At 39.0% G+C, this 24884-nt stretch overlaps 1 protein-coding gene across 1 annotated transcript in view; it reads left to right on the top strand.

Moving 5' to 3' along the window:
- KIF6 (kinesin family member 6) overlaps positions 1-24884 on the top strand; it is a 403315-nt gene that overhangs the window by 146002 nt on the left and 232429 nt on the right. Inside the window, 2 exon segments of the mRNA XM_033102431.1 lie at positions 84-170; positions 7167-7270. Of these exon segments, the coding sequence (XP_032958322.1) occupies positions 84-170; positions 7167-7270 (191 nt within the window).

Genomic DNA, 24884 nt, shown 5'->3' with positions numbered 1-24884 from the left:
TAAATGGGCATCTTTTTCCTGAGAGCAAAACTTTTTTATCTCTCTATGCCATAACATCTTAAGGAGTTATTTTGCTTTCTCAGGAGTCTATATCTACCTGCAGATTTGCACAACGAGTGGCACTCATAAAGAATGAAGCTGTTCTTAATGAAGAAATTGATCCCAGATTGGTAAGCCACTTTTAACTGATTATGTTTAAAAAAATCAAAGTACTCAAATATAAGGAGAACTGACTCTGGGTGGTGAACACACAATGTGATATATAGATGATGTATTACAGAATTGTACACCTTAAATCTATGTAATTTTACTAACAACCGTCACGCCAATAAACTTTAATTAAAAAAAAAAAGACCACACGATATGAAATTGTAAATGCAGTACAACTTCAACTAGGTTTTTTAAAAGGCATTATTAACTAAGCACCTGAAGGAGATATGCCAGAGCATGAATAAACATTAATAATAATCTTATTATTATTTTATCTTATTATCTTATAAGATTATCTTAAGATAATCTTATCTTACTCTTATTCAACAAAATGCAGGTTTATGATCTAATGTAATTTGGAACCATATTATCATCCATAAATAAAGTAGGTCTCAAACAAAACAAAACAAAAAAATCAAAGTACTATATCAGAGATTAGCAACACTTGGGGGAGGGGGGTGCTTATTCCCCGTAACCGAGCTATGTTCTAAGTACTGGAAACATGCTAACTCACTTAATTCTTGCAGCAACCTTATGAGTAGGTGCCATCTCTATCTCCATTTTACAGATGACAAAACTGAGGCACAGAAATGTTAAATTACTCAGAGTCGCGGTGCTAATAAGAAGCAGAGACAGTGTGACTCAGGGCCTGTGCTCTTACCTACAGCTCCCCATGATCCCACTGGAACGATGTGCAGTGAACCCTGAGGACATGCAATGGAATCATACACAGTTAGGTTGATAAGCAGGCCACAGCCTTTCAGAAAACAGGTTTAACTTTCTAGAGACAATAATAATAGACCATTTTTAATAAAAGCTTATAGAGAAATAGAAATACTGATGGTTATTAAATACAACCACATTTTGCATAATCGTTCTGTTACTTATTCTAGTGATTTTTAAAAATTAACAATGGCTTGATCTGTGGAAAAATGACCAAGCTTCTAGTTTTTTAACAATGAATTCTGCTTTTTCAAAGCAAAAATATTTGCAAGTTACATGATTCAACTACTCATTATAAATGCAGATATTTTTCTCTTTTCACAGTTTTGTTAGTCTTTCACAGATGACATGCAGCATGAAATCAACTCATGCCAGCTCTGAAAACGTTGTAATAAAATATTTCAATTTTGTAAAATTCCAATTAAGATTATATTAGTTTGCAAACCACTCGGCTTTCTTTTTTAATAGTTTTCTAAAATATAATCTGGTGTAAGCTTAGTAGTATGCATTATTTTTAAAAAAAGATGTGAAATCTTACCAACAGTGTTTTATTTATAAATTTCTCAAATTCCAAAAGAAAAAATCTCAAATTCACTGTTACCCATATTAACTACTTCCTCTTGATTGTTTGCCCTTCCTCCCCTGAAATCATTCCAGAAAGGGTGAGAAGAAGGAGAAAAAAAGAATAATGGGGCTGTCTGTTTTATCCTGCTTGCCTCCGGGAGCTTGAGCTCCCCTGATGGAATTCTCTTCAGGAGAAACCAATGGGTGAGGCAGGATCTGTTTCCAGTAGGGGCCGGCCTGTCGTCAGATGCAGCATTACACAGAGCCCCCTCTGGAGAAAGGAGAGAGAATCCAAAGGCGTGAGTCAAGTGGAACTGAACTCCAAGGATGCATTCTTCTGTTGTCCCTACCCTGTCAGAAGCCCTCCCTGTAACCTTACTGCTCAGAATGAGAAAGACAATAATGGGGTTATTAGCCTGGAGACAAAACTTAGTTTATAATAGAATGCAATAAACATATTAGACGTAAGGGTTTTGTTTTTTTTCTTTAAGTTTGGCTAGAGAGACTTTTCTTTGACGGAACTTGAGGAATTTGAAGAAAGGCAAACATCGTGTTTTCGATATAGGTCAGTGAGAGTTGAAGAAACCAGAAATCAGGAGTCAAAAGCTAATCGCTGATAATTGAACAAATGTTGAGACCTTCCTGGTGCAGAACAATCTGGTAATTGACAAGAGTTGTTTACTGGTCTCGTATAAGTGCTTCTAAAAACTGCCGTTACTGTTCATTATTTTATGTACAGAGCTTTTCTGAAGCACAAGTGACGATTGAAAATGTGTCCCCATAACCACCCAAAATACAACTTGATGGGATTTCCTGTATCTTACTCTCAAAATGTAATGGCAAATGTGGACCAGCCCTGAAGATCAGGATCAGCGAGGATTTGACTTGCTTTCTTTGTAATTGTTAGTGCCTCAGAGAGACAAGGTGAGAGGAGAACTATGAACAGATCAGAGTCTTCGGTGACTGGTTATGGGCCAAAATTTTCTAAGGGTGGCTCTCATTCCAAAATGTCTGTAGTAATTTGATGGGAAGTGTGACTGTAATAATTGAAAAATCATGAAAAGTTGGCTTAGTTTTGAGATTTTTGTTCAATAAGACAGAACATAATTGGTTAGATTTGACTTTGAAAGCTTCTACTAAGCAGAAAATATGGCATCAATATTAATTTAGTAGAGGGAGGATACAGATGAATGACTCCCATAGTTCCTGTCCAAGGATTTTCATTCTGCATAGCTTGATGATTCTAAGAATGTTTTTGAAAGGAAGCAAACAACCAAAACCTACTCAATTCTGTGTATTTAAAGGAAATTCTAGGAGCACTGACATGTTCAAAATACTGAGTATCATGTTCTTTGGAACTTCTGGCCCTGTTGATGTAGTACACATAACATGAAACCCACCTGTATAAAATGTAACAAGCATCTTTTGATATATCTGAGGCTAGAGGAAGTAAGGGAATTCTCTAGAGCCCAGAAACAAAGCTGAGGCTGCGGTTGTCGTGAGTAGAAGTGTGAAAGGGGTTTTCATAACGGCCTAGAGGTCAAAGCCCTTGGAAGGCAGATGATGAACCTAAGACATCTCACCCCTCCCCTCCCTCTCAACGTAAAACCAGTGAAAGGGTGAACCTGGGAGGAAAAAAGTCTATTCACCGGCTTAGGGAGACACTAGGGAATCTTGTCTGCCTTAGACTGGACATTAGTAAAACAAAACATGGTTTCTCTGAAAATTTGAAATCCTAAGGCTCTGCCTCTCACGAATTTGAAGTTCACATTTACACAACAACCTTTGGCTGGTAACCCCCAAGTCAAGAAGTTAGAAAATGAACGATAAAGTAAATCCAAAAATAAAGAAAGACAGAAACTTAAAAGTATAAAAATGAGTAAAAACAAAAGTCAAAGTGAAGACAGTGGAGAGAAACAACCAAAACTGAAGTTGGTTTTTAATAGATTAATAAAATGAACAAATCTCTGGAAATATTAATGAAGAAATGAATAAAGAAGGCACAGATTTATACAAAAATATTTGGAATGAAAGGAGGACTTAACTATAGGTACAGTAAAACTAAAGTACTTTGAATGACTTGATGATATAAATTTGAAAATTTAAAATGGCCAATTTCCTAGAAAAACATAACACTGAAACTAAAGCAAGAAGAATTTTAAAACATGAATAGATCTACAACTAATAAATAAATTGACTCAATAATAACAAAGCTACCAAAAAGAGAGAAAAAGAGAGAGGGGGAAGGAGGGACGGGCGTAGGGAGGGAGGACTGAACTCATGACTTTTTGGTTTTTTTTGTTTTTTTATTTGTTTGTTTTAATTTTTTTGGGTGACAATGGTCAACAAAACTCCATAGGTTTCAAGTGTACATTTCTAAACTACATCATCTATATGTTGCATTATGTGTTCACCACCCAGAGTCAGTTCTCCTTCCATCACCATGTATTTGACCCCCTTCACTCTCTTCTAACACTCTCCCTCCCCCTTGCCCTCTGGTAACCACTAAACTGTTATCTGTGTCTATGAGTTTTTGTTTCTTTATTTGTTTATCTTGTTCCTTTGTTGCCTTCAGTTTTATATCCCACATATGAGTGACGTTATGTTTTTTTGTCTATCAAATATCGAAGGAAGAATAAAAATTGGATTCAACCTGCTCGTTTTTATTTTAGGAACTTTGCATTATAATCCTATGATCATTAATATGATACGTGATATCATGACCTCATTGGGTTTATTTCAGGAATTTAAGGATAATCTACCATTAGAAAATATATGACAGTATACTAAAAGAAAAATAGCCATGGGAAAAATAAACAACAAAGTTAGGGTAAGACAAATTCAATCACGGAAGGCCATACAGGAGCGAGAGTTTCAAAAGAGCCTGTAATGTTTTACTTCTTAAGCTAAGTAGTAGATACATTGATTGTCACTTAGCTAAGCAGTGGGTACAAGGTGTTCTCATATCTTTTTGTATATCTGAGGTAGTTCATACTAAAAAAAAAATCACATGAATTAAGGTGATTCATCACAGTTATAGTTTAAAAGAGAAAAAATATATGATCATATCACTAGATGTAAAACAAAGTATTTGATGACATTAAACATTCATACATAGTTTGAAAAGACTCATCAAACTTTGAATATAAGTGAACATCCTTAAGAGTGTCAACCAAAAACTGCAGCAAACATTTTTTTTTTATTAATTTATTTTTAATTTATTGGGGTGACAATTGTTAGTAAAATTACATAGATTTCAGGTGTGCAATTCTGTATCACATCATCCATAAATCACACTGTGTGTTCACCACCCAGAGTCAGCTCCCCTTCCATCACCATACATTTGATCCCCCTCACCCTCATCCCCCACCCCCCAACCCCCTTACGCTCTGGTAACCACCAAATTACGTTCCCCAGATTAATTTTCAAACCCCGTGGTCATCCTGTGGTCACCGACTGCCCTCCAATCCCCTCACCCTCCCCCCACCCCCCACCCCTCCCGCCCATCTAGCAACCCTCAGTTTTTCCTCATTGTCTCCCAAACTGTTTCTGAAGGTGAAATGTCAAAGAAAATAAGAGGAGAGTGTCTTCAGCATTGTACTTGTAAGTCCTATCTAGGACAGAGACAGTATAAAAAAAAAAAAATTAATGAGGATTCAAACAAAAAGAAAAATACCTATTACTGCTTGCAGACAATTTGATTAAATAGAACATTCGAGAGTATTTAATAATAAACAGAACCAAAGTAATGTTCACAAAATTATATGATACGTAATCCATACATAAAATGAATTGCCTTCCTACACATCAAAAGCCAATAATTAGAAACTGCAATTTTACAAAAATTCTATTTATAGTAGCAACAAAAACTTTAAAATTCTAGGAAAAATGAATTAAAAACATGTAAGATATTTATAGAGAAATTATAAATTTTTATTGAAAGGAATCAGTGGAAAACCATACCCTGTTTATGGATGTGATGATTCAACATCATTAATTTGGTAAGTCTTGCCAAATTAACCATTTAATCAAATTTGAGGAGGGCCTTTGGTAGAATTTTATTAGCTAGGTCTAAAATTTATATGAAAGAGCAAATGACCCAGAATTGCCAAGTCTATTTTAGAAGAGAACAAGATGGAAGGGTCTTATTCTGTCTAGATGCCAAAATTTCTTAAGGTATACTAATTAAAAAGGTGTGCCATACATATACTCAAGCAAATAAATGTTTTTAACCCATACCCTAGAAAAAGACACATTTATATGTGGAAACATGTTATATAACAGAATTGTAATAGCAAACTTTGAATGGTTAGTCACATAAAAAAATAAATTAAAATTAGATACATATCTCATACTTTATACAAAATAAAATCAACTTAAATATGAAAAGCAAAGTTTTAAAACTCTTTTAAGAACATATAGGAAAATATTCCTATGGTTTTAGGTAAACTAGATTTTCTTTAAGAAGACACAAAAATGCAATTTATAAGGGAAGCAGTTAATAACGAAATTATATTGAAATGTAAAACTTTCATTTAGCAAAAAGAACACCACAAAGTGAAAAATATGGCATAGATTGGGAGAAAATGTGTGTATTGCATAAAACTAATAAAGGGTTCACATCCAGACTATATTAAAAAGCCTGCAAATGAATGAGGAAAAGTAAAAACAATTGTATGGGCAAGAATATGAATAAATAATTCACAGAAGAGGAAACCCAAAGAGCTGATATACATCTACAAAGAGGACCGACCTCTCTGCATAATAATCATGAAAATACAGATTAGAACTCAGTGAGGTACCATTTCACACCTACGAGGTTGACAACACTGCAATACTGTCAATACTACACACATAGTGGCAAAAATGTGAGGAAACAGGAACTTGTATGTACAGCTGATGAGAATGTAAATTTATACAACTACTCTGAAGAGCAATTTAGCAATATATAATAAAGGGAAGGTGCAACCACACGATTCTAAGTGCCCCCTATAGAGAAATTCTCACATGTGTGCCCAGAGATTTATAATGTTCACAGCAACACTGTAAACGGCAGAAGTGAAAATCCTAAATGTCTATCAATCTCGGCCTTTTGGCTACTATCAAGTGTGTCTACATGTCTGTCAGTAGGAGACATCAATAAATAAATTGTGATATATTCCTTTACTGAAATTCTACATATCCATGAAAATTGATGAAGTAGAGCCACATGAAGCAAGATAAATGATCTCAAAAGCATAATGTGAGAGGGGAGACTGTTGTAATTACATATAGTATAGTAGCGTTCACATAAAGCTTCAGGCATGCAAGACAATACCGTGCATCGTTTACAGTTAGATCTGTACATGTGGAGTAAATATATGAAAACATACTGGGAAATACCACCCCCTAAACGCCGTTTAGGAAGGACAGAGGAGGAAAAGCAATAAGGAGCTCCAGTTATATCAGTAGTGTTTTATTTGTTAAAAAGAAAAAAATTCTGAAACTATTTTAACAAAATGTTCAGATTTGACAAAGCTGGGTGGTAGGTGCAGGAGTGCATTTGATATCATTGTCGACACATTTTTGTATCGTTAGAACAGCTCATACTCTTAAAAGATGTATGTTCTCTGTCACCAAGTTGCTCGTCATGAGGAGTTACGTTTCCTCTCCCGGCTTGCCATTTGTAGATGATTGTCCGCCTACAAAAGGAAATCCAGGAGCTGAAGGATGAACTGGCCATTGTCACCGGGGAGCAGAGGCCAGAAGCACTCACAGAGGCGGAGCTCCTTCAGTAAGTCCGCAGACTCCTTTTCTTTTTCTTTAACAGCCAGAGTTTGTGTTCCCTTCTTTGTTGGCCTTCATGTTATGAATTCACCTCAAAGCACAGAGGTCTCCTGGGACAGTTCTGAAATTGCATGTAGGCGCCAGTTGAGAGTGGCGGCTTTCCATGGAAAGCTGGATAAGGCTGGCAGTGTTTTTGTCGCCTCAGCTTTGAGGAAGTAAAGAACAGAGAGCATAGAGATGATGGAAATGTCCTTCTCATGCCAGCTGAAGAAAAGGGATTATATAATAGTCATGCTATTTTGAAACATATACACCACTCTTTAAGCCGTGGACCTCAGATCTGAAAGGAATTCAAGAAACGTCCTTTGTATTAAATAGCATCTTGTTGCAAGCACCAATTTATCCCATGCCAAAGTAAGCTCTTTCCTTTAATAAATAGATGGCCGTATATTATTGTTCAGACGCTCAAAATGGGGATGAAAGCAGGTATTCAGGGCCTTATACAAGGGTGGCATGTTCAGAGCCTTTAGATGTGTGGCCGTGTGGCACGCCAGTGGCACAGTGTGGCTCTCTAATCATGAGCCACAGCGGTGGGCTCGCTTATTGTTTGTCTGCTGCTTATTAAGCATTTGTGGAGTCCTAATGACAGACGCAGCTGACAAGGCAGTGGCATTGTCTATTTCCAAATCAGAAATAGAGCCACACAAGGGTTTTCTAAAGGTATACTGATTGCCATTTCGCCTAACCCTCTCTCAACAGAGAACACGGGAAATAATAGAGATAGTAAAAGTCTTTTCTTTAAACTATCTCACGGCTGCCCCTGGAGGTAGGTCTCTCAAGCTTGAGAATTTTAAGCAAGGTTTCTGTTAGACGCTAAGCTTTTCCTCCTCCAGGTAGCATTTCCTGATTCTAGAACACCATGTTTGATAATAGGACAGGCCCTTAAGGCTTTCCTTACAAAACTGCTTTCTGGCAGATAAGCAGCTAACCTGAAACGTATTGCCCAGATGCCCATTTTAAAGTATTTCATGTCACTCTTTGAAACAACGTGGGATATCTTAGATACTGAGAAACCCAAGTTGAGAATTCCTTTGCTACGGTCTTCCCTTCCCCTCACAGAAAGGAATTGCCAAATGTTATCTTTGAAGATACTGCTTCAGAATTCTGATTTTCATGCGAGGGTCCAGCCAGGAAGATGAAATCATTCTAGACCTTTCAACAAAAGGAACTGAATGTAGGCAGTGTGCAGGAGATGGTATTGTGGAAGTGGGGCAGCACCCCAGAAATCAGGAGCAGCAGGAGCTCCTACACCCCTAGGCCCAAACGGCCCAGGGCGGAAGGTTGTGTTACCAAAGCCTAAGACTGGGGCTGCCGAGCAGGCGCTAGACCACGAGGAGTGCCGCCCGATATAAGCCGGGGCCACTGAAGGGCCGCAGGGGCTGTGAGAGACGAGATGCCAGCGAGGAGCCCTAGCTTCTCCCTCATCTCCCCTCCAGCCTTACCCCAGTGCCTCCCACTGGCTGAGCTTACCCAGAAGCCAGTTGTTAAAGGAGAATATGGTTTCCCGCATGCAGAGTCAAACAGGGAAGGGTGGAAATTGGATCCAAGAGTGAAAAGGGAAATGACCAGCATATCACGTAGTACAAGTGTTTTCTCTGATTCCTGTGTATCCTGCATGTGGCCCGGAGGGCACAGTTTGAGGGTAAAATTCTGAACGTGGTGGTTTCAAGATATCCGATTGAGTATTTGCTGCAGGTTCCCTCCACTGCACCGAATCTGGGGAATTACAGAACCTGATATAAGAAAACCTCCGAATCTCTAGCCACACCGAAGAACAAGAAGTAAACTTCTCAAGGAACTAGAGGCTTCAAGGAATTCTTGGGAGACTGAAAGGTGCGGTTGAGATGGGCAAGAGAAAAGGATAGACCTACATACAGATGCCGCACCATGAAGTCTCCATGTCTAGAGCTGGTGGCACTTGGAGCAGGAGAGGGCAGGGACAGCCATGCGGGTTTGGTAGAGCTGCTGTGCTGGGAGCAGTTTGTCCTGTGAACTCTGAGCATTCCTTCTTCCTTTCACCACCTAGTGTGTAGGTCTCCGTTTAGGATGGAGAAAGAGGAAAGGGCCTCAGGTAACTTAGAAGTCCAGGACAAAGGGGCCAGATGCTCTCTGAACACCAGCTGCTGTCCTTAGCTCTGCCCATCCCCTGTTCTCACTGAAAAGAGTAAGGAGCACAGGCAGCCACAGCTGCTTCAGCCTCATCTAAGACTGGCTGCCCAAGCTGAGAGCTGAGAGTCTAGAAAAGACGAGCTCACAGTCAGGAATTACTAGAAATATGAGGACTGCCATATTAAGAAAGATAAGAACAGGATGCAAATACGGCTTGGAGGGCTTCAGAACTACACTTACCAAGTGTAGTTAATATCTTTAGAAATGTGAAAGATGGTATGACATCCATGAAACAACAACAGGATCTTGATTTTTATCAAACAGAATCAAGAGATCATGAAAATGTGAAAAATGCAATTCTTGCAATTAAGAACTTAATGGATGGCTCAAGAGCAGAATGAAAAAATGAAGGGGCAAATTAGTGAGGTAGGGAGATCAGGGCTAAGGAATCCTTCCAGAATATAAGATAAAGGGATACAGAGAAAGAAAGTTTAAAAGAAAGGAATCATAGAGAATAGCTCTAGGTTTACCAGTATCTAACAAATGGGAGTTTATGGAGGTAATGCAGGGGAGCCAATAGTTGAAATAATATCTAAGAATTTCTTAGAACTAAATAATAAAAAAAATCAGACACAAGACTTCACAATGAAAGGGGTAGCATGTGCTAAACAATATAATAATATTATAGAAAACTTTCAGAACCTCAAAATATAGAAAAGCATCCCGAAAATTATCAAAGAGAAAAAATGTTATTAACAACCAAGAATCTGATGAACAGCAGACTTCTCCTCGACAACTCTGGAAACGAGAGTTTCTGGTGCTGAAAAACAAAATAAAACACAAAAGGACTTTGAATGGGGATTTCTGTGTCTAGCCAAATTAGTATTCAAATGTGATGGCAACATAAAAGGCATTTTTCAGACATACAAACTTTCAGACAGAAAAGTTACCACCCTCGATCCTCTCCGAAAAGAGACTACCCATAGATTATACTTTCACGAAAAGAAAAATGGCATAAAGTATAACAATGAGCAAATTTTTATATCTTCTTTATTATACTTAATATTATATTTACATTATATCTTTTAGTAACTTGTCATTTATTACATAAATGGATATTTCTGTTTAAAAGTTACTGACAACAATCAAATGTGCCATTCACAGGAGTCTGGTATGGGGGTGGGGGACGGGGTAGAATGCAGAGAAATAAAATTGTGACCACAGATTTAAAATACTGAAGGACTCTTAGATGATGGTTTGGTTTCCTTTGATCATAGATAACAAATACACAAATGTCAATTGGAACAGATTCTGCATAAACAGTATATATGGTTGCCATGTATGGGCAATTGGTTCATTCATCCATTCTTTCATTCATTCAACAAGTATTGTTCATCTGGTATTCACAAAAAGCTACCCAATGCCCTGAGGGAAACCCAAAGATGAACAAAACCTGGATCCAGCTCTCCAGGAGTTAGGTCACAGTTTAATGGCAGTGGCAGACATAAGCACAAGTAATTATGATACAGTGTATAAGTATTTTGAAAGATATAAATAAAACATGAAATTGCAGAGATAGTAATGATTAATTTCGAGCTCAGGAAGCATGTAAAATTAGTTTGAGTGCTAATAAGTAAACTTCAGCAGTTCCTGATGTAATGATTTCTCTGCTGTCAAGATAAGTATGCAATGTAGCATTACATCTTACTAATGATTTCTGCTCAGCTGTTGGGGAGAATAAGTGTTACAAACTACATCCACCCTCCCAAGCAAAACATAGGGTTACACAACAATCCCGCAAATTTGGTGCTTGTTCATACTGACAGTGTAGATCATCCAGATAATGTGGTTTTTTGTTATGGTTTTTGTTATATTGTTGTTGTAGTCATGTTTTGCCACAATCAGCTAGATTGAATACTGGTACAACTCAAAATTCATCAGACTTGAGAGTCCTTTATCATCTTAAAGTAAAAGAGATAAATTAAAGATTTCCCCTAGTGTGGCACTGCTATTTCATATCATTGGACTGTGCTTCTTTGTCTTCTCGGGTCCCAGCACATTTTCTCAGGAATGTGAATCAGCTTCAGTCCTCTCGCTGTGCCTAGACTCCCCGGCTGGCAAAGGTGGGAGGGGGTCGTGGTGTTGGAGAGAGGAAGAGCCCCACAGCTTGGCAGGACAAAGGGCAGAAATGTTCAAGATCTGGTCTACTTCTCTGCCCTGCTGATTCCTGGGTTTATGCTGACTGGCATGGCATAAGGACATTAACGTCAGGGATTCTGTAAAGGATGTCAGAAAGCAGGTATTTTATAGATAATATATTCTATGTATTATGCATTGGGCAGTTTGGAGATATCTGTTACTATCCAGCCCTATCAGATTTTTTGAACTATTTCCCAACATTTCAGTTCTTAATGTAAATATTTGTTGCACTGACTTGGATGCCTCAATTGAAGGGGATTTCAGATGTCAGCCTCCAGTTATTGTGATATTTTTAGTTTACATCTTTTTTTTTCCCTGGGCCTGTGTAAATTTGAAGAGAGACAGCTGGATGAAGACTGTATAGCCAAGTTAATGTTTATATAGAACTTCTTGGGTGAAGATTGGATTCTGATTGATTCTCTAAACACATACTTCTTTCTTCCTCTGGTTAAGGAAAAAAAAAAAAAGCCTGTAGATCTCTGGCTAGGATGGGAATATTATACCCTGGCCTAAGTCTAAATGAGTAGAATATTTGCAGCATAGCAAGTTTACTTCTGAGATGGAGTTGAATTGGATTTCGTGGGCTCAAGTTCACCCAAAATAAACTTCCAAACATCTGGATGCTTTTCTTTTATTTCCTCCTCCCCCACCCCAGCTTTATTGAGATATAATTGACATGTAGCATTGTGTAAGTTTAAGGTGTACACTGTGATGATTTAATATACGTATATGTTGTGAAATATTACCATAATAAAGTTAGTTAACACATCCATCACCTAGAATAGATGTGTGTGTGTGTGTGTGTGTGTGTGTGTTGAGAAAATTTAAAATCTAGTCTCTTAGCAAATTCAAGTATGTAGTGAAGTACTGTTGACCGTAGTCACCATGCTGTACATTAGATCCTCAGAACGTATTCATCTGATATTGGAAGTTGGTATCCTTTGACCAAAATCTCCCCATTTCCCTCACCCACTCCCAATCCCTGGCAACTACCAATCTAATCTCTGTTTCTCTGAGTTGAACTTTTTAATTTTATGCATATGAGGTGAGTTCATATGGTATTTGTCTTTCTCTGACTTATTTCTCTTAGCTAAATTTTGCAAATCAATAAATCCTTAATCTGAATTTTTTGAGCACCTTCTAGATGCTAATTTTAATAGGAGCTTTAAGGGATTCAGTGATATAGGATACAGCAAACAATTCCAGAGAGTTACAGTTTTATTGGGGAAGTAATACATGTATACACAGATATACATTTATGTACACGTATGAGGTCTGACAATTAAGTTTGCGAACTTGCCACCGTGCACTTACAGTGGCAGCACTGTACAAACAGCTCGGTAAGGTTTCATAACCTTGGTGTATCAGTGTCTCACAGCTGTGTTCGTGTCGACGTGTAGCAGTGTCTTGCTGAGTGGCGTTCATTATTGTCGTTGTGTGTTTTTGTGTGCCATCGCAAGAGTGTCTGAGCTTGAATTAGAGCAATGAACAAACATTAAATATATCTTGTTAAACTTGGCAAGAGTGAAAGTGAAATCAGGGACATATTAGTCCAAGTTTATGGGGATAATGCCATGAAGAAAATGGCAGTGTACACATGGATTAAACGTTTTTTTCTGAGGGAAGAGAACGCCTCACTGATGAGGAGAGGTCAGGGTGGCCAGTAGCAAGCAGAACTGAGGAAAACATTGCAAAAATTCATCGAATTGTGTGTCAGCATCATCGGCTGACTGTAAGAAGCATAGCAGACCAAGTAAACATTGATAGAGAAACAGTTAGGAAAATCTTAGCTGAAAATCTTGGCATGAGAAAGACATATGTAAAAATGGTCCCGAAGGACCGATGAACAAAAGCAAAGGAGAGTTAAAGTTTGCCAAGACCTTTTGGAGAGGCAAGACAATATTCTGGGCAGTGTTATCACTGGTGATGAAACATGGGTGTACCAATATGACCCTGAAACAAAGCGTAAAATGCACAATGGAAGTCAGCCAGTTCTCCACAAACAAAAAAGTTCCATCAGTCCAAATCAAGAGTCAAAATGATGTTGCTAATCTTTTTTGATATAAGAGGGATTATTCATTATGAATTTGTACCAATAGACAAACAGTTAACCAAGTTTACTATTTGGAAGTGCTGAAAAGGCTTTATGAAAAAGTTAGACAAAAATGACCTGCTCTTGCATCACAACAATGCACCAATACACATGGTATTGTCTTTGGGGGAGTTTGTAGCCAGTGAACAAATAACTGTATTGGAACACCCTCCCTACTCACCTTATCTGGCCCCCAATGACTTCTTTCTTTACCTGAAGATAAAGGAAATCTTGAAAAGAAGACATTTTGATGACATTCAGGGCATCAAGTGTAATATGACGACAGCTCTGATGGCCATTCTAGAAAAAAAGTTCCAAAATTGCTTTGAAGGGTGGACTAGGTGCTGGCATCAGTGCATAGCTTCCCAAGGGGAGTCCTTCAAAGGTGACTGTAGTGATATTCAGCAATGAGGTATGTAGCACTTTTTCTAGGATGAGTTCGTGAACGTAATTGTCAGAACTCGTATATGTGTATATAAAACACAATAAGTGAGTATATCAGTGGAAAGAATAAATGGACACTGAGAATTGTAAAATGTTACTTACAGTTCTAATTCTAGTCATCTTCATTTTTTAATGGCTCTCTAGACTTAAGTTTCCTTATGTGTAAAGTGAGAGAGTTGGACTAAATGCTCTCTATGCACTCTTTTAGCTCCATGTTTTTAAACCTAATACCAGTTTATTACACACAGTTTGACACATTATGTACTCATTATCTAGGATAGTGAAAAGCTAATTCATTATGTGGGAATTCAGAAATGGGGGAAGTCACTGCAGATGTCACCCACTGAGCAAGCTAAATAAGTCTTAAAGGATGTCACGAGGAAGGAAGTGCCATTCTAAGACAAAGGGGACCACATAACCAATGATTCTGAGAGGGAACGAGTGCCATATGAAGAGGAGGGGGGAAATAGCAAGAGACCAGTTGGAGGGCTTGCATAGAGGAACTAACTCTCGAGGATCTGGATTGAAACTGGACTGTCAGGAAGCTGGGTTTCTCATGGAAAAATTGAAGAATAGGATTAGGCAGATAAATGGTGATTTCATGATAGGTTATGAATACCATATGTAGAGGAGCTACTATTTTATTTAATGGTGACTAGGAAACATTGTGATGTGAAAGCATTGCAATTCATTCATTCTGTAATGTTTATTGTAATCCTTTTTTTATGCTAGGCACCGCTGTAGGTGCTAGAATATAGCAATGAACAAAAACAAAGTTCTTGCCCCTCATGGAGCTTTATTCTGCTGGGGAGAGAGAGAGAATACACTGCAGATGGCAAGAACCCATTCCCTTCCATGGCCGAGCAATATTCCACTGTATATATGTACCACTTACTCTTTATCCATTCAACGGACACCCAGGCTGCCTCCACATCTTGGCCATTGTAAACAATACTGCAATGGACATATGGATGCTCACGTCCCCTTGAAGTAGTGTTTTGGATATCTTCGAATGAATACCCAGAAGTGGGATTACTGGGTCTTTCTTTGTCTCTTGTTATACCCATTGTTTTAAAGTATATTTTTTCTGGAATAAATATTGCTACCCCAGATTTTTTGTTTTGTTTCCATTTCCATGAAATAATTTTTTCCATCCCTTTACTTTCTGTCTGTGTTTGTCTTTCGATCTGAAGTGAATCTCTTATAGGCAGCATATGTAAGGGTTTTGTTTTCTTATCCACTCAGCCCTTCTATGTCTTTTGATTGGAGCATTTAACCCATTTACATTGAAAGTAATTGTTGATAGATATATAGCTATTGCCATTTTATTATTTATAATTTTGATCTTTTTTTTTTTTTTCCAGTCTTAAAGAAGTCCCTCTAACATTCCTTATAATACTCATTTGGTGATGACGAACTCCTTTAGCTTTTCTTATCTGGGAAGCTCTTTATCTATCCTTTGATTTTAAATGATAGCTTTTCTGGGTAGAGTAATCTTGGTTGTAGGTCCTTGCTTTTCATCACATTGAATATTTTGTGCCAGTCCCTTCTGGCCTGCAAAATTTCTGTTGAGAAATCGGCTGACAATCTTATGGGACGTCCCTTATAAGTTACTAGTTGTATTTCTCTTGATGCTTTTAGGATTCTCTTTTTGTCTTTAACCTTTGCCATTTTAATTATGATGTGTCTTGGTGTGGGCCTGTTTGGGTTCATCTTGTTTGGAACTCTCTGTGCTTCCTGGACTTGTATGTCTATTTCCTTCACCAGGTTAGGGAAGTTTTCAGTCATTATCTCTTCAAATAGGTCTCTCTTGCTTTCTCTCTTCTCCTTCTGGTTCCCCTATGATGCAAATGTTTTTACGCTTGATGTTGTCCCAGAGGTCTCTTAAACTATCCTCATTTTTTTTTTGGATTCTTTTTTTCTTTTTTCCTGTTCCAATTGGCTGTTTTCTGCTACCTTGTCTTCCAAATCACTGATTCTATTCTCTGCTTCATTTAGTCTGCTCATGATTCCTTCTAGTGCATTTTTCATTTCAGTTATTGTTTTCTTCACTTTTGACTAGCTCTTTTTTATGGTTTCTGTGTTCTTTTTTTTATGCTTGCTATCTCTCTGTTGAAGTTTTCACTAAGTTCATTGAGCATCCTTATAACGGTTGTTTTTAACTCTGTCTTTGGTAGGTTGCTTGCCTCCATTTCGTTTAGTTCTTTTTCTGGAGTTTTCTCCTGTTATTTCATTTGGGACATATTTCTTTGTTTCCTCATTTTGGCTGCTTCTCTGTGTTTGTTTCTACATATTAGGTAGACCTTCGTGTCTCCAAGTCTTGGCCAAGTGGCCTTATGTAGTAGGTGCCCTATGAGGACCTGGCAGTCTCCCTGGTCACCTGCTCTGAGTGCTCCAGGAGTGTCCCTTGTGTGAGTTGTTTGTGCCCTCCTGTTATAGTTGAGCCTTAATTGCTATTGGCATGTTAGTGGGTGGCATTATACCTCAGGTTTATTGGCTGTGGGGTTTGGCCACATCTACAGTTTATGGGGCTACTGCACAGAGGGCTTACTCCACTGATTGGGATTCACCCCAGCAGGCTCTTGTGCCTGTTGAGACCACCCTTTGTGTGTGCTGCTTGTGGGGCTAATTGGGTGGTGCTCTGCTGTGGTCTGAAGCCAACGTCCAAGTACGTTGGTTCTGGGGCCTTTTGAGAGGGGCTCCAGTTTAGACCCAGGTCACCCACTGCCTGTGACGAGCCAGGGACTACCTGGTAGGAGCTACAAAGCAAACCACAGTTGTTTGCTGCCTGTGCTAAAATTGGAGGCATGTAGGAAAAGCCACGCTGCAAACTGAGGATGGCTACCACTAGTACCGGGTCTGGGGTGGCTCCACCAGAAGCCAAGCGACCCAGAGGCCTGCTGCCACCAGCTGACTTCATTAAGATCTATCCACTGATAAAGCCTATGCAAGTTGGATGAGACAGGGTCTCAGGGAATCACTAGGTTGGGAAGAGTTGTGGTCACCAGGTTAATGTAAATTCTGGTTCGGTGCCAGTGCTGGGCCTGAAGCTACTCAGCAAAAGTCTCAGATCACACCAAGGCCTGTCACAACCCACCTGGGGTCTGTTGGGCTCTGATAGTTTTCCAAGAGTGCAATTCAGGTGGGGCTCCAGTGAGTCAGCAGGGCAGAGCTGTGGAGCTCACCACGCCAATCAGATTCAGATTTGGCCTATGGGGGTGGGCTCACCACAGGAAAGATGGCGCCAGCCTGCCAGCTGCAGGGGAGGAGGAGCTCCTCACAGGGAAATGCCAACAGTCCTCCAGCTTTACTCCCGAAACCACACAACTCAGTCTGCCCCCATATGTTTCTGACACCCCCCACGTCACCATCCCTCCACTGGATCCCAGGGTGAGTGCCTGGGATTAAGAGAGTTTGTGCATGGGCCATTTAAAAGGATGTCTGGGTTTTCTGCAGCCTTCCATCTCACCTGGATGGTAGGAATACCCACTGTTTTTCACAGCCATATGTTGTGGAGACTCCTCTTCCCGGTACCAGTACTCTGGGCTGGAGAGACTGGTGTGGGGCTGGGGGGAACCTTCACAGCTGAGATATCCCTCCTTATTCTCAAATGCCACACGGAGGTTTGGGGCCAGCCTGTTTTGCATCTCTGTTCCTCCTACCAGTCTCAATGTGTCTTCTTTATATGCTTAGCTATAAAACTTTTGTGTAGCTAAACTCCAGATGGTTCTCTAGGTTGATGGTTCTATAATTTAGTTGTAATTTTTAATCTGTTGAAGAAAGGAAGGAAGCACAGCGTTTATTCCACCATCTTGGATCATCCCTATACATCTTGATTTTCGTAGTGGTTATATAACTGTACACATTGGTCAAGAGTTATAGTACCACACATTTGGAAAGGGTGAACTGAACATTTTACTATCTGTACATTTAACTTCAACTAACCTGACTTTTAAAAAAAAATTGGAAAATTTTATATGATATAAGATGATATAAAATTAAAAGACCAGAAATTAAACAAACCAAAGCAAAGTAAAACAAAACCATGCAGCGGGGGATTTTCCTTTAGGTAAAATTTTGCTGTAGCTAGTTTAGTAGTAGCAACTTATCTTTGACTACAAGCCCCTCGGTGCATGCAAACTTACCTTTTTACAATTAATGACTACGTGTCCAAGTTGAGGAGAACTTCCTCAATTTCCTGCTCTGCTACCAAACCAATCAATATATAATACCAGCCTGCGTCTGCACCCACCCTCTCCTTCTTTCCTGATACAGTAGAGAATGTGTCCCATCTCCTGTGTAGAGCCGACCTCACCAACTGTACTCTCACTCCCAGTCACTTTTGCCGTTTCAGGAACGCCACTATCCTATTTTATCTTTATCTTCAACTTCTGCCTCTTTACTGGACACTTCTTATTAAATGAGCTCAAGTTTTCCCCATATTTTAAACCAAACTACTCCTCCTTGACCCACCGACCCCTTCTACCTACTGCTGCTCACTTTACTGTCCTTTAAGCTGAACTACAAGAAGTTGCTTCCACTCACAGCCTCAATCCCCTCCCCTCCCACTCCTCAACATACTCCACTGTGGCTTTTGCCCCATCACATCAAAGTTTGTTCCGGTTATTGATGACCTCAGTGCTGATAAATTTAATGGGCTTATTTCAGTCCTCATATTTCTTGACCTTTAAGCAGCATTCAACATTATTAACCATTCTCTCATGGAAACATCCTCCTCTCTTGTTTTCTTTCCACCTCCTCACTGCTCCTTGGCTTCCTGGGCCAAATTATCCTCCTTTCATGTCGGCGTTCCTCATGGCACTGTCCTAGCACCTCCTGTTCCCTTTATACTTGTTCCTAGATGATCTCATCGACACACTTACTTCAGCTGCAATCCAAATGCCGATGACACATTTATTTTACTAGCCCATATTTATTCTCTGGACGCCATACTCATTGATTGCATTGCCTCCTAAAGCTCCTCCTCCTAGAAGGAGCTTGGGAGCCTTTCCTCTGCTGAATTTTTTGTAATAGTTTTAAAAGAATGGGTATTAATTCTTCTTTGAATGTTTGTTAAAATTCACCTGTGAAGCCATTCAAGTTCAGGACTTTTGTTTGTTGGGAGTTTTGATCACTGATTCAATTTCACTAGTAATAATTGGTCAGTTTAGATTTTATATATCTTCTCAATTAAGCTTTGGAAGATGGTATGTTTCTAGGAATTTGTCCATTGCTTCCAGGTTGTTCAATTTGTCAGTGTGTAATTGCTCGTAGTAATTTTAAAATATTTTTTCTTGTGTTTCTGTGGTGTCCTTTGTCACGTCTCCTCTTTCATTTCTGATTTTATTTATTTGGATTCTCTCTCTCTCTCTCTCTCTCTCTCTCTCTCTCTCTCTCTCTCTCTCTCTCTCTCTTTGATGAGGCTGGTCAATTAAGGCTTATCAATTATGCTTTTCAAAGAACTAGGTCTTGATTTCATTGATCTGTTGTATTGCTTTTTTAACCTCTATTTTGTTTATTTCTGCTCTTTATTATTTCCTTTGTTCTACTCATTTTGGGCTTTGTTTGCTGTTCTATTTCTAGTTCCTTTAAATGTAAAGTTAGTTTCCTTATTTGAGATTTTTCTGCTTCTTTTGGTAGGCCTGCATTGCTATGAATTTCCCTGTTAGGAATGCTTTCGCTGTGTCCCATATAGATTTTGGGTTGTTGTGTTTTCATTTTCATTTGTCTCAAGCTATCTTTTGATTTCTTTCTTGATCTCATTGTTAATCCATTCATTGTTTGGTAACATGGTATTTAGCCTCAATTTGTTTGTGTGTTTTTTTAGGTTTTTTTTCTTTTTTTTTTTTTTTTTTTTTTTTTTTGTAATTGACTTCTAGTTTCATACTATTATGGTCAGAGAAGACGATTGCTATGATTTCAATTTTCTTCAATTTATTGAGACTTGTTTTGTGGCCTAACATGTGGTCTGTCTTGGAAAATGTTCCATAGGCGCTTGAAATATATATTCTGCTGCATTGGGATGTGCTCTAAAAATATCAATTCAGAATATATATTCTGATCAGAAAATATCAATTCAGAATATATATTCTGCTGCATTGGGGTGTGTCTGGAAAATTTGTTCATTGCTGACAGTGGGGTATTATTAAAGTCCCCTACTATGACTATATCACTGTCAATCTCTCCTTTTATGTTGGCCAATATTTGCTTTATATATTTAGGTGCTCCTATGTTGAATGCACAGATGTTTACTAGGTTTATAGCCTCCTGTTGGATTGATCCCTTTGTCATTATGTAACATCCTTTTTTGTCCCTTATTTATTATAATCTTTGTTTTAGAGTCCGTGTTGTCTGACATAAGTATTGCTACCCCAGCTTGTTTTTTCATTTCTATTTGCATAAAATGTCTTTTTCCATTCCTTTACTTTGAGTCTATGTGTGTCTTTTGATCTGAGGTGAGTCTGTTGTAGGCAGCATATATAAGGGTCCTGTATTCTGATCCATTTAGCTACCCTATGTTCTTTGATTGGAGCATTTAATCCATTTACATTGAAAGTAGTTGTTCATAGATATGTAGTTATTGGCACTTTATTATTCATTTTTATGTTCTTTTGTTTTGTTTTCCTTTTCTTCTGAGAGAAGTCCCTTTAACATTTCTTGCAATACTGGCTTGGCGGTAATGAATTCCTTTAGCTTTTTCTTATCTGGGAAGCTTTTTATCTCTCCTTCAATTTTAAATAACAGCCTTGCTGGTTAGAGTAGTCTTGGTTATAATTCCTAGCTTTTCATTAGTTTGAATATTTTGTACTACTCCCTTCTGGCCTGCAAAGTTTTTGTTAAGAAATCAGCTGATAGTCTTTTGGGAGCTCCCTTGTACGTAACTAGTTGTATTTCTCTTGCTGCTTTTAGGATTACTTCTTTTGTCTTTTACCTTTGCTATTTTAATTATGATGTATCTTGGTGTGGTCCTGTTTGGTTTCATCTTGTTTGGGACTCTCTGTGCTTCCTGGGCTTGTGTGTCTATTTCCTTCACCAGGTTAGGGAAGTTTGCAGTCATTATTTCTTCAAATACATTCTCAATCCCTTGCTCCCTCTCTTCTCCTTTTGGTAGTCCTATGATGCAAGTGTTATTACACTTGTTGTCCTAGAAGTCCCTTAAACTATGTTCTTTTTTTTTCTTTTTGTTGTTCTGTTGGGTGTGTTCTGCTACCTTATCTTCCAAATCACTGATTCGATCCTCTGATTCATCTACTCTGCTGTAGACTCTTTCTAGTGCATTTTTCATTTCAGTTATTGTAGTCTTTATTTCTGACTGGTTCTTTTTTATGGTTTCTATGTTTTTCTTTATGCTCTTACCTCTTGTTGAAGTTCTCACTAAGTTCCTTAAGCATTCCTGTAACCATCGTTTTGAACTCTGTCTCTGGTAGGTTGGTTGCCTTCATTTCATTTAGTTCTTTTTCTGGAGTTTTCTGCTGTTCCTTTATTTGGGACGTATTTCTTTGTTTTCTCATTTTGTCTGCCTCTCTGTCTTCATTTCTACGTATTAAGTAGACCTCCAATGTCTCTCAGTCTTTGTCTGGTGACCTTATGTAGTACTGTGTTTCCACGAAAATAAGACCTAACTGGAAAATAAGCCCTAGCATGATTTTTCAGGAGGACATCCCCTGAACATAAGCCCTAATGAGTCTTTTGGAGCAAAAAGTAATATAAGACCCACTCCTATTTTCAGGGAAACACAGTAGGTGTCCTATGTGGCTTAGTAGCGCAGTCTACTTGTGCTCTCGGAGAGTCCCTTGTGTGAGTTGTGTGTGTCCTCTTGTTGTAGTTGAGCCTTGATTGCTGTTGGCTTGTCAATGGTTGGGATTGACTCTCAGGCTGACTGGCTATGAGGATTGGCCACACCTACAGTATATGAGCTGTTTCGTGGGGGCTGACCCTTTAGAGAGTGATTTGCCCCAGCATGTTCCTGTGCCTGTTAAGACCACACTTTTGGTGTGCTGTTTATGGGGCTAACCTGAAGTTGGCCTGCAGGTGTATTGTTTCTTGTGCCTCTTGGGATGGGCTCCCATTCAGGCCAAGTTCAGTAGTTTCCTGTGCTGATCCTGGCACTACCTAGTAGGTTCCTATGCCTGTTGGAGGTGCAAAGCCACATGTGGTTGGTCACTGCCTGTGCTAGACCTGGAGATGCGTGGAGGTGACCACACTAAGAACTGCTACCAGTATCAGACCTGGGGCTGTGTAGCAAAAGACCCAGGGCACCCCTAGGCCTATTGCCACCTGCTGGCTGCCCTAAGGCTCAGCCTCGGAAAGAGCCTCCTTTGGTGTGTGGGACCAGGCTGGTTGCCCCAGTGCTTAACAGTGCCTTTGGTGAATGTGTGGTAGTTGAGCAGGTGGGGCCCCAGGGAATCACTGGGGTGGGGTGTATGGTGTTCACAAGGTTAATGCATATTCAGTTTTGGGCCAGTGCCAAGCCTGTGGCTACTCTGCAAAATGCCCAAGATCACCTAAGCCACCTACCACTCACCTTAGTCTCACAGATCCCCAAGAGTTTAAGAAAGGATGCAGTGCAAGTTAGGGCTGTTTACCTGCCACTGTCTCAGGTGACCACACATGCTGCTGTGTGTTGTTTCTTTCTGGAAGAGCCTCCCACAGGGCTGGTTGCCTAGGTGATGAGAGTGCCTCTGGGGATGTTGTGGGAGCAGGGTGGGGCAAAGTCCCAGGGAGTCACTAGGGCATTCAGAGTTCACCAGGCCAATGCAGTCTCAGATTTGACCATGTTGGGGAGGGCTCAACTCAGGAAAAGTGGTGCCAGCTGTAGGCTACATGTGAGGTGAGCTCCACTCAGAAATAATGGACGCTGTCCCTCTAGCCCTCACTCTGAAGTTACATAACTCAGTCTTGTCTCTAGCACCCTTTGAGTTCCTACTCCTCCACAGGAGCCCAAGGTGAGTGTCTGGAGCTAATGAGTCTGAGCACAGGCCTGTTGAGAGGATGTCTGGGTTTCCAGCCCCCTTCCATCTCACCCAGAGTGGTGGTATTCTCACTGATTTTTACAGATGTTGTGGGGATTTCTCTTTCCAGCACAGGACTCAGGGGCTGGGGAGCCTGGTATGGGGCTGGGACCCCTCACTCTTCAAGGGGACCTCTGCCACCATGGTGTCCCTCCCTGTGCTCAACCATTCCTGTGGGTTTGGGGTCACCCTGTTTCGTGTCTCTTCCCCTCCTTCCAGTCTCAGTGTGGCCTCTTCTTTATATCCTTAGTTGTAGGGTTCAGTTCAGCTAGTCATGAGATGATTCTTGAGGTTGATTGTTCTAGAATTTAATTGTAATTTTGATGTTGTCATAGGAGGCAGCAGGCACAGCGTTTACCTGTTCTGCCATCTTAGAATCCATCTGGAGATGTGTTGTTCTAAATGTCTCTCTTTAGACTATACCCACACTTACATGTTCATGCACTAAGAGAGAGTACTGGAAGGAAAAGTCATGACAATGTTATTGGAATTACGTGTGGATTTTTTGTGTTTTTAGCTCTTTTTACCTAGCTGTATTTCCTAAGATTTCTACCGAAAATTAAAGATTATTTCTAAGTGAATTAATGTCACTTGCCAATTTTACACCTCCATGTGGCAAAGTAAAACTGTTTTACTTAATTAATGCATAGCAGGAAAAAAATGCCTTTATTTGTAACTCTACTATTACACTAAATTTCATAGCTGAATTAAAAACAAATGTTCTCTCTTGGCGTATAGCAAATTATTGCACAACACATAGTTGGTTCTAGGATATAAATTACATCTGTCTCTAGACTTTTAACTTTAAATTATTTTTATAGTTAATATTTGTATTATTTTTTGTATATTTGTGCTATAATATTGTGTATTATTAATCAGTCGCTTCAGAGTGGTGCTTTTCTTATACAGTTGATATAAGACTGTATATCTAAATGGATAAATAAAACAAAAACTATAAATTGCTGGAATGGAATGTTCACAAAATACTTCCAAACTGGAGTTGTTTGCTTTGAATCTTACCATCCACTTTTTTAACCATAACAGAGCTCCACATACTCCCTAAGTGATAAAAATTGGCTGAAACTCCTAAGATATTTGGAAATTTAAAGATAAAGTAGCAGCCTGAATCAAAAGAGAACTGACTCATAAAGTTTATATTTTTATTTAAAATAAAAATACAAATTTAAACAAAATCTTTGTAAATATATGTATGTATTTTCACGTGGTGTAATATATATATATATATATATATATATATATATATATATATATATATAAGTATACAAGTAAAATGTACTCATTGTAAAAATTCTAAAAAATACAGACAGACATAAAAAAGAAAACAATATGTATATGTTCATGGCCATATCTGAATGCAATGGAGACATGCTAGAAGTAAGAGGCAGACACATTTTGCTTGAGTGATGTTAGTGAAGATGTTTTCCCCTATATGACTTTGCAAGGGACTTACAAATATTGTATCTAATATGAAGTTGTGGACTACATGCCCCTGTTCTCTCTTCTGCCCTGTTCTTCCGGATTCCTGCCATTTGGAATTCTGCATCTCTCTGTGGAAGTTCAATGTGAACACCTTAGTTTACTACCTTAATACTTCTTTCAGGTACTTCCCAGTTGTTTTTATTTTGAACTTTCTATTCTTTCTTTCAAATGCTCGACATGTCAGCAAAACCTTCTGCTTTCCATTT

This window comes from Rhinolophus ferrumequinum, chromosome 3, assembly GCF_004115265.2.
Source record: "Rhinolophus ferrumequinum isolate MPI-CBG mRhiFer1 chromosome 3, mRhiFer1_v1.p, whole genome shotgun sequence".
NCBI classification, from domain to species: domain Eukaryota; kingdom Metazoa; phylum Chordata; class Mammalia; order Chiroptera; family Rhinolophidae; genus Rhinolophus; species Rhinolophus ferrumequinum.
The sequence above is the reverse complement of the archived record's forward strand: the minus strand, read 5'-3'. Positions and strand labels throughout refer to the sequence as shown.